Here is a 16,909-nt window from a genome sequence, read left to right on the forward strand (position 1 = left end):
GTGCAATTCAGTTCCAAAGCCAAGAGAATGAAGCAGAGGCATGATGTTCATATGACTAATAAATACAAATGTGATTCTCACCACTAGACATCACAATAAAACCTCAAACACTCAGGCTCTCTGTGTCAAATCAGATGAACTGGGGATCATTTACACCATTCTCTCTCAATCCTTCCGCCAACAAGTCGAGATTTATTTTCATAAAGTAAGAATCCATAAAGCTCTTACTTCAACATGGTCTGCTCCTTCTCCTCCTCTTTCTTCTGCCTGTCCATGACACCGAGGATGATCTTCCTCTCCTCCTCGGTGAGGTGGCTCAGGTCCGGCATCTCCGGCAGGACAGGCCCGCTGCGGGGCCCGGCTGGAGCAGACATCTTTACACCCCGATGCTGAAGAAGATCAATAACCAGACTTAATCCATGATGAATGCAAGGTCTATCTGATCAACCATCAGTGGGATTTGGTTGCTCAGGAATCAAAGCATCATAACCCACAGCAGCATCTCTGGTAACCATCACACTGCTTTAAAACACTAAAGGAGGTTAAGTTATTATACTACTATTGAAATTATAACAGTGTAAGCTCTTAGACTACATAAAGTGGATTTTACAGCATTAGATCAATCATTTTCTGAGCAACAGAACAGAAGAATGGATACAGCTGGTCCTTTTGAAGGCAATGGCTATTGAAATTAACGTAATCCTGTTTAAAATTCTCCTCTTCCTCAATACAAAACGAAAATGAATAAAGCAACGATGCATTATGAATAAAATAGCAGATCTCAGATGTTATTCCAGATTTCAGTGAGGATGTGAAATCGCCTCTTGCCTTTTATTTGGCCATCATCCTGTTCAATCCTGTCTAACCCATCGCTGTCATCGTCCTGGAAAAGTTCTTTTGCATCTCATAATAAATGTTTGTTTCCCTTTTGAGTCCCTCTGCGCCGGTGCCTCGCTTTTCTCCAGGTTTGGAAATCCTTGAAGATATCTTAAATACACAAAAATGGATGCAGCGACACAGAATCCCAATTGGAAGTGTGGGCGGAGCAAAGCCTCTCGTTCGGGAGGCGAGTAAGCCAATCGTAGTATGGCGAAGGCTTAGTTATTAATATTCATGAGGCAGCGTTTGCTTTCGGAAGGAAACGACTCGACGTCAGCGCGGCCTATTTCACATTCAAGAGCACAGCATTCGCCATTGGAACAGAAGAACTAGACGTCAGCATTACTCAATTAATATTCAAGAACCAAAACTTATTATTATTCACGGGCAGGAAAAAAAGTTTTTCACATTAGCAACGTATTTTACTTTACCAGAGAGAGAGAGAGAGAGAGAGAGAAAACCTGCATGAATTGCAGTCTTCACTGCTCCTTTAGTTTTATTTTTCTGGAGTCTAATGTGGTTTCACTAGGTTTTTTTTTTTTTTTTTTTTTTTTTTTTGGCACCCTCAGATTCGAGATTTTCAAACAGTTGTTATTTCAGTCGGCGAAATATTAACGTATCCTAACACAACATAAATCAATAGAAAGCTTATTTATTCAACATTCAGAAGATCTCAATTTCAAACTTTTGGCTGGTTTTGTGTTCCAAAATTATAAAACTGATCGAATCTTTTTTTTATTTAGGAACCAAGACAGCACCAATGGAAGATGAGAACTGATCGTCAGCATGACCCAATGAATGCTGAGGAATCAAGTCTTCTCCATTGGACGGCCAGGACGCAACGTCAGTATGACCCAATTAATATTCATCTAAACCTTTTCCATAGTAGGACTCGCAATTTCATTGACAGCCAGTCGAAAATCATAGTAAAAAAACGGACTGGAATCTAGGCTACACTGTAGCTGGATCAGCCATACATTCCAAAAATAACCCGAGCAGGTTCCGCTGCCAATAGGAAGTATAGACCAATAATGCGTCAAATTATTTTAATCTTCATGAAATACTACTACATCCTTTTTAAACGATGATAAGGCTCAATTACATTTTAAACTACTAAATAAAACATCATCTTGCTCCTTGTTATTTACAGCAAATGCAACCTACTCCTTTCAGCGGAATTCATGCGCATTAATTAATTAAAATATTAATGAGGCGATTCTTGATTCCACGTGAGATTGATACAACCAGGCAAACTGTAGCACAACCTTTATTAACATCATATTAAACATTACTAATTCAGTGCTTAATTTCATTAGTTGATGCAGCTTTAAACAATAAAACATGAAATTTATCTCTTTCAGGTACTGACCTGTTCAACATTATACAATGTAAATAGTTTAATAAAATTACAGTGTTATCATAGTTTTTTTTGTTTTTGTTTTTTTTTTCAAAGCTACTGTTTATGACTGTATATTTTCATTCCTGACCCTCAATTTCTCACACCTTTGGGTTGCACTCACTGTAGATGAGCTTTAAACAAGAGCAGATTGAGATGATAGGATTATGGGCTAAAACGGTGAAGTGTATTTTATATCTTATTAAAGAATCAAGTTGTTTACAGGATGTGGAAACAGTGCTTGTTTACCTACGCAAACAATTACATAACACAAACACTGTAAAACATCAGGCTTGCATTTAAAGCTGTATGTGAGAACAACTGAGACAACTGACTCTTAACAATACTTACCAATCTTATCTTGCAATTATTGCAGTTCACCATCAGACAATATTTGACCCACATAGCATCAGTAAGAACACCTCCAAGGTAAATCCATTTGAATTAATCTACATAGTGACACAGGTAGTGGTAACACATTCACTAGTACAAATATGTTATAGAAACATTTGGAACATTTCTGTTTTCTTACATCAATTGTGTAACCCAGTGGGTTTGGAGTGAAGGCTAAACTGGAAACAGGAATATTCCCAAATAAATATGTTTTCATTGTTCATATACATCCAATTAAAAAGAGAGCTCAGTCTGTGTCTATGCAAAATTCTTTAGAAATGTGTGGAAAACAGCAGTATGCCGACAGTTCTTGTGCACACCCAAAACCTTAGTATGGTAGTAGTACAACAGAGGCCAAAGAGTGTAATATTTTGGAGCGTGTCCGTGTGTGGAGAAACAGAAACATCCACCGAAAGCACCTCTTTAAATCAGCTCTCACTCCAGGACAGCCACCACATGTTTCTCCTTTTCTGTCAGCAGAGGAACAGATCCCAGCTTGCTGTGTTTGGAGACGTTTTGTTCCCTAAAAAACACAGAGAGCCACAGACAATCAGAATGTCAATCAAACTTGAACATGGATTCATTTAATTTTGCTGCCAGTACAAAAGAGCCAAAAGGCACAAAACACAGTGAGATTTAAAGTTGAAATGTGTGATTTTCACCAAGTTTTTTAAAGAAGTGAGATGTTGTTATGGAATGCAACACAAGGTTTACAGGTATTTAATGCATTTTGGGACTTTAATTGATGGACTAGAGCTGTGCATTGGTGAAGGGAACTTGTTTCCTGCGCCCGGCTTCCTTCATTTCCCACAACTCTCTCTTTTTCTTCAGGATGACTTTGGGCAGGTGGTGGTGACAGGCGATGCGGTTAACCTGTGGATGGTGCTGAAACTGCTCTATCAGCTTCTTCTTGTAGTTTGCGTCAGCTTTTTCTCGGGCAGAGAGCTGTGAACAAAGACCGAATACATGCATACACCATGCAACAGCAGAAAAGATTTAGCTATGGGTACAACCTTTTGTCAAACTGTAATGTATTCATTTCTTATGAATGCATGTCAGAAACACAACAGTGGCAGCATAGACATGCAACATCCATGCAAAGTCTCTTTCATTTGGAAATCAACATGAAACCACATTTCAGTAGAAGAAACACAGCAACATGCTTCTTCTCATCTATATCTCTATAATAAAATTTCTTCACTCCCCGGCTTCAGCACGTCTCACTCCACACCCCTCCGAGGGCTTTTATTCTAATTAAAAGCAATGATTTTCTCAAATTCAATTTGTTTAGGGCAATCTAATAGCTGCTGATGCCATCAGAGCGCTCGGGAGGAAAATCGGAAGGCCTGTTAACCCTTATTTACGAATTTCTTGACATTGTTCACATGAGGGGGGAAAATGAACATGACTCTGCTGTTTCCATGAAAATATCCCATAATAGAGCTGTTTAGTTTGTAGTCCTGCCCAAAAGTTAATTAGCATATCAGTCATGGGCTCGTTTAGTAATTTCAAATATAATATTAGAATAACCTTTTACCGATTTATCAGTAAAATAGGCATTACTTGAAGAGACATTCACACCTTGTTTTACTAGATAAATTATATGCATTCAAACATCAGATGTAAATTTTACATCTGTTTCTAAAATTGCTAACAAGTTGCAAAATAAAAACTACAACTACCATACTTATGCAGCCACTTATTTTTCTTTTAATTTACTAACAGTTATCGTAACCCTAACCTGTGTTACTTTTTGTTAACTGAAATAAAGCTGAAATAGAATAAAATAAATATCAGATGGAAAAGCTACACAAAATTAAAACTTTCAAATAAGCAGGTGTACTGAAATTAATAAATGAAAACTAAAATATATATATATATTAAACAAACTAATAAAAATATTAACTAATAAATATAAATATTACTAAAATAACAGTTAATTACATGTTTTTCAGATTACAGTAAGAATTTAGGGGAGAAATGTGTTTTATTGTAACATAAACAACATCGCAATAACCGTAATGGTAGTAAAACAGGTTTTATTTTCTTACATAAATTATAACAAATATAATTACACTTATGCATTTGGCAAATGTTTTTATCCTAAGTGCATTTCAGGTATACATTTGATCAGTTAATGACCTTGGCGTTGCTAGCACTATGCTCTACTGTTTAAGCTACTGGAATGCTTAATGAAAAATATAATTATAGTTATACATAGACTGCAAGTACCAATTATATTTAATTTTCTACAAAGTATAACATAATAAGAGGACTCTAGGGATAAATTAAAGGGGCATAAAAATGTAAAGCATGGTCTTTTTTTATTTGAAACAACAGAAACAATGTGCTTATGTGAAAAAATCTGATACTGTTATTGTAAAGAGTCACTCATAGAGGGTCAATGTCATAAACAGAGAATTTTCATAGTAATCTAGTAAAATGGGCATTTGATCAGGCAACAAAGAAAAACCAAACCAAAGCCAGTCTCTTTAAGGTCCAAAGAGCTTCTCCAGACAGCAGACTCTTGATTCAGCATCTGCTCCTTTAATTAAATACTCTCATGTGCCTGTGAGTTTAATGTCTTCATTATTTTTCTGCTTTAAGTGATTGGCCGATTCAAACTGCTGATAACTGCAGTGAGTGTCTGATCTCTTTAAGTGAAAAGCATCGGAATAAATCTCTCTTAAAGTCCAGCAGGAGCCAAAAACTTGCCAATGATGGGCTGTATGAGGACTAGAGCTGATACAAATTTATGAGGAGAAGAATCTACCATCTTCCTGGAACAGAACCAACCTCTGCCTCAGCAGAACAAAAAGCTTTCTTTCCACGTGTACATACACATCAAGTTTACTTAAAACATATTTACGGTTTTGTAACAATTACTTTCCCCCTGACTAAAATTGATACTCCTTAACATATATATGGTCTTGTTTTTTAACAACTTTCAAAATCAGATATCATTATAAAACTGAAAAATATTTTAGCCAAACAGTGCAGTCCTAATCTATACTGTTTTTTGAGTAAGAGCAAAATTATCTGAGTTGTTCTTATCCTTATATAAACTTCAAAAGTGCTTCAATCTTTAAAAAACATCTATGGACATGTGCAGATTTCCTTGTAGATGAGCTGCACTTTATGAAATAGGTGTAGGCACTTTGGGGCACTCTATTACAAGAGTTGCTTTGACAAGAGACATAAAACTTTTTCCTGGCCAGGTTTCAGACCTTAGCAACACTGCCATAGAAGTGCTTAATGAAAGTGATTTGTGAGTGTAATTCATTTTAAGTGCTTTGTGGGGTGGCCACGGGGGCCAAATATGGTCCTTATAAACCACCTGAGTGCATCTGCAACAAGTGAGCACCCTTAAAAAGCTCTGCAATCAGGTATAAAACCTGGAGTCATTGAGTTAAAACTCTTTCTGGTTGACTTAGACATTAAATGGGATCATGCACTCACCACTCCAATCTTCTCCGAGGCGTTGGCCTCCCATAGCTGAATGTTCATGACATATTTGTTGTCAGCAGACCATCTCACACAGATGACATGCTGCATATTTTTGGTGTGGTACACCTCCCTGAGGACTGGGAATTCAAAAGAAAATATTTTTTTTTTCACATTTTATATATATATATATATATATATATATATATATATATATATATATATATATATATATATATAATAAAAATATATATATATATTAAACACATATGTATGTGTGTGTGTGTGTGTGTGTGTGTGTGTGTGTGTGTGTGTCAATCAATCAATCAATCACCTTTATTTATATAGTGCTTTAAACAAAATACATTGCGTCAAAGCACTGAACAACATTCATTTAGAAAACAGTGTCTCAATAATGCAAAATGATAGTTAAAGGCAGTTCATCATTGAATTCAGTTATGTCATCTCTGTTCAGTTTAAATAGTGTCTGTTTTTATTTGCAATTAAGTCAATGATATCGCTGTAGATGAAGTGACCCCAACTAAGCAAGCAAGAGGCGACAGCGGCAAGGAACCGAAACTCCATCGGTGACAGAATGGAGAATGTGTGTGTATGTATATATACATGCATGATGGTCTCATCACCTGTTGCAAGAATCACATAACTTCACAAGCACTTATTAACTGGATTGTTTTCATCTATAGCAAAGAGAATATGCAATATGCAGGATTAAAATACAGTGAAAAAGGAAGTACCACAAAAGCGGGAACAGATTCCTCACACAAATCCTTCATGAGCCTGAACTGTCCTCAAACACTCAGCTTAGGAAGGTTCCACACTTTCACATGTAAGAATCACGAATCCATGCATTCTTCCAATCGAAATAATTCTAGAAGGCTGAAAACTGAAGTTCATTAACTGTGTCATTTGTCTTATTGTATGTTGGGTGTGCATGCTGTTCATATATGTACAGTTAACATAACAGTGACAGGGCTTGCTCAGTACAAGAGCCTGAGCTCCTAAAAGAGCCATAAGGACTTTAAAGTGTTACCACCTCATCGCAGGCACCAGAGATGATTATCGACAGACTTTTGGCCTGTTTGGTGATGCAGTTGATGCCATATCTGTGTCCATCTAGTGGAGCTACAAAGGGTTTGGCAAACACCCTCTCCAGTCTAGTGGCATTTAGGGCCCCGGTTGCATAAAACACCTTAAGTGTAATTTTCCCTTAAGTTTCCCCTAAAACTTAAGGGTGTTGCTGAAAATTACCCTTAAGTGTCACTTAAGAGATTCTGTTGGTGAAACCTCATAAACCCTTAGAATTTCTCTTAAGTATCCCTAAAACCCAAAGTGTTGAATAAAGCCCCTTAACTGTAATTTTTCTAAGGATTACATAAGGGTTGGAAAATGTCACCTTCGGCTGCTTTATATGTTAAACAGATTGTAATTACGCATTTATTCAGATATAAACAAGGATCAACTTACATACGGCTCATAATTAGCTAAAACGTCAGTGCATCACACTCAAGAGCAAATTTATATTACATATTTTATTATTATATTTTCCTACATATTACCTGGAGATGACTTGAAAAACACACATAAACCATATGCCGAAATCTTGAGTTTTTGGTGTTTATGTTTCTGCTTTTTATTCAGCTTATAACATTTTTTTTGACTACTTTCATCACACGTTGAATTATTCATATATGTATTTAAACATGAATATGTGTATTTATTTATTTATTTATTTATTTTCTTATTTATTTATTTATTGTTTTTGCAGGTTTAGCCCAGGTTCTTACAATACTAATTAATTTCCTTTGTGTAGCGTTAGTAGCTACATTTAAATCGCGATAAACAATTGTTATTCGCATACAAATGTCTCTAATAAGGCAAAAAAAAAAAAAAGAAGAAGAATTAGTAGAAGACAGACTGGGCTGAGACACAATACGCCCCCTAGAGCAATAAAAGTGTACTGCTCATTTAATTATGTAGCGCTGTCCTCCATTAAAAGGATATGGCGTTTTAAATACGAACAAATAAACTTCTTTCTTTTTTCTCTCCATTGGATTTCTTCACATTTCTGTAATTGCTGTGGCGATCACGTGTTGCAGTTTGTTTCATGAGTGTGTGATGAGAGCAGTAGTGAGTCACGCGCGTTTTAACATGATGGAGAGTCTTGGCAGCACTTTTGATGATTCTGTGTTCGAGGAATCAAGGATCAGTCTCCGAATCTCTTCCCCCACACGAGCCCAAACTCTGCAAACCTCTGGTGGGTGTCACACACACTCAACGCTTACCACAAACTAGCGATACCATGGTACGGAAACGGCACGTATATATACTCAGTATTTACATACCTACTTTCACTTCAAAGAAAAGCACATGGAATTAATACGGAAACGCTTGTTACGGCAGCATATGCTAATCCCATTCATAGATATGTAACAGTATTTACGCAACGCAAGAACACCTTTCTTTTACTGTCTATGGAGAACACAAGTGGTATGTTTTAGTCAGTGATATTTGACCACTTTGTAATCATAAATTATGTAGTTAACATACTATATGCTTATAATTATATATAATTGATGATAATTAAATGCCTTATAACGTGTTTCTGCTGCGTTCACACGGTGTTAAAATGACATTTATATTTATAAGAACTGAATGAATTAATAAATCAATCAGTAAAAACCTTCTCCAACAAACAACTTGTGTGCTTTTTCAAGAATTAAATAACCAAGAATTATGGTCATGGCCAAAATTATTAGAACACTAGTATTTTCACCAGCTAAAAATGGTTTTAAGCCAGTTTTGCATCTTTTGAAAATGTAAACTAATATTTCTGACACACAACAGCAAGACACAATAATAGTGGACAAAACCTTTTTAGCAGGTGAAAATACTAGTGTTCTGATAATTTTGGTCACCACTGTAAATAAATGTCTTCCATCATTTGTCAATGTCAATGTCAATTTTATTTATATAGCACTATTAAACACAACTACTGGTTGATCAATGTGCTGAACAACAACAATAAAATAATTTCAATAAGACAAAACATAATAATACAATAAAACAATACAGTAGAAAATTCTCAGTTTTAAAACACTAAATCAAAAAGCATTTAATATTTTTCATTTGTTTTATTCTATCTGGTGTTTTTGTGACGATGAAAATGTTGAGGACGCTTTAGAAGAACAAAAACCCTGAAGTTTCGAGGAGATCTGGCCTACAGGAAGAAACAGTATCCATGTATAAAGAGCTGAATTCACCATTATCCCTCACTAATATCTGATTCATAAGCTGATTTGGGAGTTATGTCAATGACAGGCAGCTCTGGATGAGTATAGATCCTGCTTCTCTCTCATACCTGCTGGAAACATATCAGTGAAGAGAGATGTACTGGAAGGGTTCGCAAGATGCTGCCGTCGCCTGGGCAAAAAAAGAGGCTCTAAATGCCTGTGAGAAGCTGGTAAATATAGTAAATTACTAACTCCAACAACTTTTATATAAGCTTTTGCTGAGGTACTGGTTTATTAACAGAGGACAGAAGTATTCAACACCTGCGTCCTTCAGCTGGAGCTGAGTGTTAATGAACACAACAGAGATACTGACAAACAGCATCTCCAGCCTGCAGCAGCTGTGCCGTCTTCATCTCTTCTCTGCCATCCGTGGTACTGGCTGAATTTGGCCATGAGCTTTCAGAGGCTCCTTGAGTCCGATGGCTGTCCAGAGAGATCCAGCACTGAGGAAGAACACGACCAGCAGCAGGGAACAAGTAACATTTTATGATTAAAGACCATCATGTGCTTGATAAGAACAAATTATGTCAGCCACAAGGGGACTAGCTGTTTATTTATTGACTTTAATATTAACAGATGAATTCAGCATTGGGTTTGTTCATTTTTTCAGGATGCTATTTGAAATCCCGCGGATTCAGCAGTTCTCATTCTCGCTGGAGAACAGCCAGTGGGCTCTACAAGACATTGAAGAACCTCTGCATGTTCTACAGCCAACAGAAAAAATGCTTCAGACAGTCTCTGAGGTCAGACAATATTATATTAGAAAATAATAATTAATATAGATTAAATTGGTATTACCAAAAAGCCTATTATTATTATTAATTATTTTACTGTCTTTATAACTATATATATATATATATAACTTTATATAATTATGAAGGATTTTAAATGTCACTCAAAAGGAGGTCATCAGCACCAGACTTGTAAAATAGTGTCTACACATTTGTTTTTCTTTTTGAAGCTTGCTAGAAAGTCATGCAGGTTTGAATCCTTTATGATAGTGAGGAAACAAAGACAAAATTGTCATTTTTGGATTGGGTATTCCTTGGCAATGTGAATTCAACTCATTGTTGTGCATCAAAGAAAGCTAGTTTATCCTCTAAATGTATACACTACAGAATGGCTCTCCCAAACATTTATTCTGAACATTCATGTTCTCACATTAGAAACTGATTTATTTTATTCTGATCTAGGCGATGGCAGAAGACCTCAGTCAAGAGAAAATGAGGGAGGAAAACCAAGATGGAGAGAGTTTATCAGGACTTTATAATAAAGAATTTGATGAAAGGTGGTGGAACAAACTCCACACTAAATTGCAAGAGGAGACTCAAGCTTTATCCATGCACAGGCCTCTGGAAGAGACATTTGAATCATTTGAAAACTGATTGTACTTTTATAAATGAATGTGGACCTCTTAATGGTGCTGTTACTGTCACAGCAGAGTAAAGTTTAATGTGGTAAAATAAATAAAGTTTTTACATCTACTATTACAATATACCAACTGAAGCATTAAAATAACCTAATCTAGCACCAGTGGGACGTTGCAGGAACACCACTGTTGATGTGATTGCCATGTGTTTGCAATCAGATCATCGTATTATAATCTTTGAAAAGTGGGGGCTGATAAGCAATGGGGTGATGGATCGTTTTTCTCTGTGGAAGCCACTGAGATCTTTGCGGTCCAGTGGTGATGTTTGGATAACTAGGTTGTCTGAACCGGACATGAGCTGTCGGGAAACTCCAGTTCCTGGGTTTACGAGGTTTCTGTTGTAATTGGTCAGGAGTGTTTCTGGCAATTCCTCCCGGGCGCATTGGGACGTGGAATTTCTCAAAGCTAGGCAGAGATCCCCAGGATCTGATGTGTGGCAGGTAAATCCTGGGATAGGTTCAGAAATTGTGTAGAGTCTGCGAAACTCCAGGTCGAAAGGTTTAACCCCGCTGCCTTTGAAGAGCACGGCCAAGCTTCTGTGAACCTGCCAGGACAGCCACGTGAGACTGTGACAGAGTGAAAGAGTCATCATGGAAAAAAATCACAACAATCAGGTGAAGTTTCTGCATCAATAGCAGCAAAAAAATGAAAGAGCAATGTGCTTTAGTGGCCCAGATGGACCAGCTAATGCTGAATAAATTAAACATTTCACCTTTTGAAACTGTAAAGAGATATTTCTATTTTTCAAAACCATGATTGTGGGTTAAAATTGATATCTTTAATCTTAAATTTCTCAAAAAAATGAATGTCCCCAAAGATGAATTTACAGATGGTACCTGTATGAGCCGACCAGCACTTTTGTGCAGTCCACAATGATGAATTTCTCTTTCATCTGTCCAGTAAACTCTCTGCCCAATTTGGCACAGTATGTTTCCCCTTGAACACTACGAATGGACATTCTCTGTATTTAGAGATAAAAGAGATAAACAAGCACATTGTCAATAAATATAAATGATTCCTCCACGTTTTTACATATATTACATATATTGAAATTACATTTATAATATAAACCAACAGTGTCTATTAAATGTAAATATAAGATCTGCAATCCCTAAACATTTTTTGCGAACAACAACACATTTCATGTACTGTAAGTGAAGTCTGTTAAAAGAATAGTATAACTTACAGTAAGATGAGACTTGTTGATTTTTAGATTTTCACACATGTCCTGAAACAGCTGTAAATTGGTGTATTCCAGAAGGAGATAGATGGACACATTGTGTTTTCTTATCGCCTCCAGTGTGTCACAGAAAATCTCCACATCGCTGAATGTGTCCATAACTATAGCCAAAACCTTTGATGAGTGGAATTTAGGCAAAAGTTACATTGAAAATTTTCAGGCCCTTTCCATAAATACAGCAATGTGTTTGTAGAGCAACCAGTTTCTACCAGTTTCTAAAAACGAAACAGACAAAATAAAAATAAATTCCAAGTTAAATTATAATTAACAGATTAATATAATTATTGAACTGAACTGGATAATGGCATAACTGCCAAGTACTTGAAAATGTTCACAAATAATACAATGAACAATTGATAACACGAATAAATATATTTAAACTTATTATAAATTGATATATTTAAATATAAATTATATTTAAACAAATAAAATAACACATTGAACAAATGATATGTGAAATTTGACTTAATATTAATAAAAAAAATTACTATGCCAGAAAATAGTTTTGATGACAAACGTTTAATTTGTGCCACTAATACTTAAAAAAAAAAAAAAAATCCTGTACATCTAATTGTACCATATTTATGGAAAGTGCTGTTTGTAATTGCAGCATGCATCTTCCTTGCATCACAAAAGTGATATAAAAAAAAATAATGGCATTACACAATATAATAATGTTACTAACAAATGACAAGGTTCTTACTTTAGTTGCTTGCCTGATGAGTTCCCGAAGCATGTCTTTCATGGAAAATGATTTCATTGAGTGAAAGAACACTTCCACACTGGGAATTCCTTGCAGATGGTAACTCCAGTCAGCCACCGGCCAGCCGTAGTCAAGAACTGGAGGCTCACTCTCTGTGACCGCAGGAAAGTATGTCTCAGAAGAAACTGTTGCAGAACCGGACATCTCTTCATCCCTGTCTGTCTCTTCATTGTCACTGAGAGGCGTTTTAATGTTGTTTAAGATGTATGTTTTCTCCTCTGCTGACAGAAAGTTTGCTTCATTCTCTTTGTTCAGCACTTCCTGGTATCCATGATTCCCTCTATCCAAGAGAGCATCCATAGCCAGTCGTGTGCTCTCGTTGTAACTCATATCTACTGAAGACAACATAGTGTTTGGGTTTCTCATCTCCTGAACTCTTCTTCTCACTTTCCCCATCATCTTTGGCATCAAGTAACACTGCACTGACAATCCATTAGTTACAAGGTTCATGTTGTTTGCATACCGGTCCACAGCTGACAGATGACTGGTTGACTCTTGCTCATTCAGCTTTCATATTTAGTCGTCTTTCACGCTGAAAGCCCAATGATTATCCATACAAACATGGTGTGGTGCTACTATTAATGTCCCCAAGGTGATCATCATCAAATGCTCACAAATAATGCTGCGCGATATTCATTCACCATGCATCTTTTCATCAGCAATGCAAGCGTTTCATGACACACTGAGCATTTCTGAACCAAATTGTAATGTTTTCAAGATGGGGGAGTTGAATTTTGAATGTTAGTGCTGCCTAATGGCCCTGGAGAAAGTAGTTAGTGGCTCCTCCTCGCACTAAGAGGAGTAACTAGTGTTCACAGACGACTTCACCCCCCAGGCATCGGTGGGTGGGGTCCTGTGGTTAACAGGTGAGGTGTTGAGTGAATAATGAGACTGAAGCTCCCTTGTTTTCCATCAAAGAAATGAAATGGCATGAGTGGAAGGCATGAATATGTGAATGTCAGATTAATTTCACTCATGCATCATTAGGAATCAATAGACCTGTTCCTGTGTCCTGACACACCTGCTTAATATAAACTCTTAATGCTTTTTAGAGTACTTGTGCTAATGAAAGTTTTTGTTATGTCAAAATAAACCTCAAACCCCAAGTATAAATCCAAGCATTCATTTTCCCACACCATTTGTGCTACATACATAATTGATACATCAAATCACGCAGCTTTTTGAAGAAAGAGGGATTATTATTTTTCTAAGTGACCAGATATGTGGTTGAAATTAAATATAAAATGGACTAAACAGATCCAAATATCAGAGACTTTTGATTGTGGCCAATAAACACACCCTGACTACCCTAGCAACCACAAACAGTAGCAACAACACTAGCAACCACTAGTAACACCCTAAAATTGTGGTTGCAGGTTTTGCATGGGCAAACATCACTTATGGCATCAGAAAATGTAAATATCAAGTTGCAACACATGAAAATATGGATATATTCTACCAGTATCATTAACAGAAATGCCATACACTATCATAGCTTGCAATGAGTTACAATATCTAGACTTTCACCTAAAATTGCATTAAATGTTGCATATTTTGCAAATATGGTAGCATGCAGGATATTTTTCAAAATAAAAAAGTTAAATGAGTAAATGTAATTAAATAATGTGTCTAAATAAAATAATTCAGGAAGATATGGTTAGAGTGAAAATTGAAAAAGTGAAAAATAATCAATGCAAATCGCTAATAGATTGCCTCTGACTAGGGTGGATCACATATAGGGATGAAATATGTTTGGAGAGTGATGAGTAGTTAAACAAACAGAAATCCCTCCCTGATAAAACATGTTTGATTGTGAGAAAATACCTGAAATTCTCGAAAGACTTAACTATTTACATAAATTTGCAAGAATCTGATCTTTTCCAGAAAACATCACCATCCAGTTGCTTTGCTGCATATCTGGCAAGAGCGACTTTCTTATGACTTGGAAAGGCTGCCTTCAATGTCTCCTTTAGCTTGGGTAAATCCAAGGTTTGTGGATGTTGAGCAGACACCAGAAATAAACTCTGCTGGAGACCAAGTTTACTCAAGACTTCTTCAGCCCATTGCCTCACCTCCACAATAGACTGCTCCTCAATCAAATCTGCCATGGTAAGCACCAGGTAACATTCCTTCCCTAGGGATGATGCTTGCTGCAACAACTGTATGGCTCCCAATCTAAGCCTCAAAGGAGATACCAGTATGTATACATCACACAAAGAAAGTGCCGATGTTATACACTGAGCTTCAGAAGAGCTGGACGCAGAGGACAGGCTGCTTAGATCACCTATTTTTCCAAGCCCAGGAAGGTCCCAAAGGCGGACATTGGTGGATGGGTAGGGATACTTCACAACCTCTTTAGTTGTTTCAGTGGCACCGGTTGAGGAAGCTTGTCCATCACCTTTCTCCAGACCCAAGAGGGCATTGACCAAGCTGGAGCTGCCACATCCCGTCTCACCCAGCACACCGATATCCAGCCAGAAGTGATCGAAAGCTGCAAGGATGGCCTGAAGCTTGGAAGGATTGTCTGTGAGATCTCTGGTCTGCGAGAGCTTGGTGATCTGATCAAGATCATCCTGGTTTATCTTCCTGGATCGCAAAGCCGTAGAAACCACAACCCTGGTAAGCAAATGTAGCAAAACATTTTTTGATAAATGTGTGTTATAAATGTTTTACATTCACTGGATTTGGATTATGTTTGGGACTGGGTCAGAATTTGACCAACAAACATGTTGACCCCAAAATTTCAGACGTGTAATCAGCCATAGTTGATATTTCAGTGAGGTTCAAATGGAAATCACGTCTGTGTCACAAGGTAATATCAAGCATTTCAAAACACAATGAAGTTGACTTACTGTGTGTCATCAGTCAGTAATTTAGGAATCCGAAGTTCCCTTGTAATCGCCACCAGAAACTGACTAAAAGCCTTCTTCCGAAGCTCAGGCAGGGCTTCAGCAAGCACTTTGACGATATCCTTCATCTTCACTAACTCTGGATCTTGGGAAGCATTTGAAAGATTCTGGCTTTCTGCTTCTGAATCAGCCGTCTCTCCAAATACTTCTTTACTTCTCTTCTGCAACTCCAGCTTGCGAGCTCTCATTCGTTCCCAGGCGCAGGTCATGCACGGCCCTGTAGGCTTCTCCTCGACCACGTCCCAGTCCCGCTCAGCTTGAACCAGAAAAAAAGGCTGATCTCTGCCATGCAATTCCATTTTGAGCCACATGTGGTCCTCTTTGTTCTGCTCTGTGGTGAGAACCACCAGAACATCATAGCATGTGGAGTCATACTGCTGGTTGGTCTGGTTAATGATGGAATTTGAATTTGGATGGCCCTGGACGGTCCACACACGGACATTTGGGATCTGACGGTGTAAAATCGCAGAGTCAAAATCAGGAACACTACTCCCTATATATTCTGCATGCTCTGCTATCCGAACACGTTTCCTACTACTACTGCGGTGGTGATTAGGATTTAACTTAGATTTTATACTGTGTTCCTCATCTGCACTTCCTTCTTCTTCACTGTCCTCTGATTCTTCTTCCTCATCTGTTTCTTCCTCCTCATCACCTTCATTATCGGTTTCCAATTCCTCCTCTTCGACTTCCTCACCCGGTCCACAGATTGCAGAAGCCAGCTGAGCATTAGCCTCCGGTGTTCCTCCAGTCACAGCTACATCTAAAGGGAAACGTTCAAACAGTTGTAGAGCAGTCACCAGTCTGTTTTCAAATCCAGGTGCCCTGAAGGAAAACCTCCAAGGGGCGAGCATACATTTCACTTTTTCATCCGAAAGTTTTTCTTCCATCTTCAGTCGTACCCTGAAATTAAAAAACAACAACAACAAAAAAAAAACATTTAATAATATAGCTCACTAGCTACCTACTGCTAACCCCAATGGTATAAAGGCCTATCTAAATTTGACAGTGCTCGCAGATAAAATGTGACCAACAGAACATACGCAATAATCAACTCTCACCGTTTTTGAACAACAAATAAGCTGCAAAAGTGCGTCTTCTGTCCTTAAGTTCTCCTGGATGAGTGTGTTTGTGAGACAGTCAGC

General features: G+C 37.3%; 3 protein-coding genes across 6 annotated transcripts in view; all 3 read right to left on the minus strand.

Annotated features, from left to right (window-relative positions):
• rims2a (regulating synaptic membrane exocytosis 2a) overlaps positions 1 to 1,022 on the minus strand; it is a 145,060-nt gene extending 144,038 nt beyond the window's left edge. For all 3 annotated transcript variants that reach the window (XM_026283480.1, XM_026283481.1, XM_026283478.1), the window contains exons 1-2: positions 829 to 1,022; positions 229 to 389 (exon numbers count right to left, since the gene is read on the minus strand). In XM_026283480.1, the coding sequence (XP_026139265.1) occupies positions 229 to 374 (146 nt within the window). In that variant the 5' untranslated portion in view covers positions 375 to 389; positions 829 to 1,022. The remainder of the gene's footprint in view (positions 1 to 228; positions 390 to 828) is intronic.
• Positions 1,023 to 10,823: 9,801 nt separating this feature from the next.
• LOC113115836 (uncharacterized) overlaps positions 10,824 to 16,909 on the minus strand; it is a 6,151-nt gene continuing 65 nt past the window's right edge. Inside the window, exons 1-6 of one of the 2 annotated variants that reach the window (XM_026283485.1) lie at positions 16,826 to 16,909; positions 15,708 to 16,667; positions 12,796 to 15,471; positions 12,039 to 12,193; positions 11,689 to 11,813; positions 10,824 to 11,418 (exon numbers count right to left, since the gene is read on the minus strand). The exon at positions 16,826 to 16,909 is cut by the window's right edge and continues 65 nt beyond it. In XM_026283485.1, coding sequence (XP_026139270.1) covers positions 14,706 to 15,471; positions 15,708 to 16,654 — 1,713 coding nt within the window. In that variant the 5' untranslated portion in view covers positions 16,655 to 16,667; positions 16,826 to 16,909 and the 3' untranslated portion in view covers positions 10,824 to 11,418; positions 11,689 to 11,813; positions 12,039 to 12,193; positions 12,796 to 14,705. Of the gene's footprint in view, positions 11,419 to 11,688; positions 11,814 to 12,038; positions 12,207 to 12,795; positions 15,472 to 15,707; positions 16,668 to 16,825 lie in introns of both variants that reach the window. The other variant, XM_026283484.1, reaches the window with a different exon arrangement.
• LOC113116760 (protein FAM83A-like) lies at positions 11,013 to 13,251 on the minus strand. Its single transcript, XM_026285094.1, has 4 exons — positions 12,796 to 13,251; positions 12,039 to 12,206; positions 11,689 to 11,813; positions 11,013 to 11,418 (listed from the first exon to the last, which is right to left on the minus strand). Exons 1-4 carry the CDS (start codon positions 13,249 to 13,251, stop codon positions 11,013 to 11,015), a joined length of 1,155 nt encoding a protein of 384 aa, XP_026140879.1.

The sequence above is a fragment of the Carassius auratus genome, chromosome 16, assembly GCF_003368295.1.
Source record: "Carassius auratus strain Wakin chromosome 16, ASM336829v1, whole genome shotgun sequence".
In the NCBI taxonomy this organism is placed as follows: domain Eukaryota; kingdom Metazoa; phylum Chordata; class Actinopteri; order Cypriniformes; family Cyprinidae; genus Carassius; species Carassius auratus.

What these genes read in the sequence shown, in the direction of transcription:
- LOC113116760 (XM_026285094.1), bottom strand. Translation starts at nt 13,251, where the DNA reads ATGGGGAAAGTGAGAAGAAGAGTTCAGGAGATGAGAAACCCAAACACT. An exon ending in TCAACAAGTCTCATCTTACT is followed by an intron (nt 11,814 to 12,038) that starts GTAAGTTATACT and finishes CTCTAAATACAG; the next exon opens with AGAATGTCCATTCGTAGTGT. An exon ending in GTGCTGGTCGGCTCATACAG is followed by an intron (nt 11,419 to 11,688) that starts GTACCATCTGTA and finishes ACTCTGTCACAG; the next exon opens with TCTCACGTGGCTGTCCTGGC.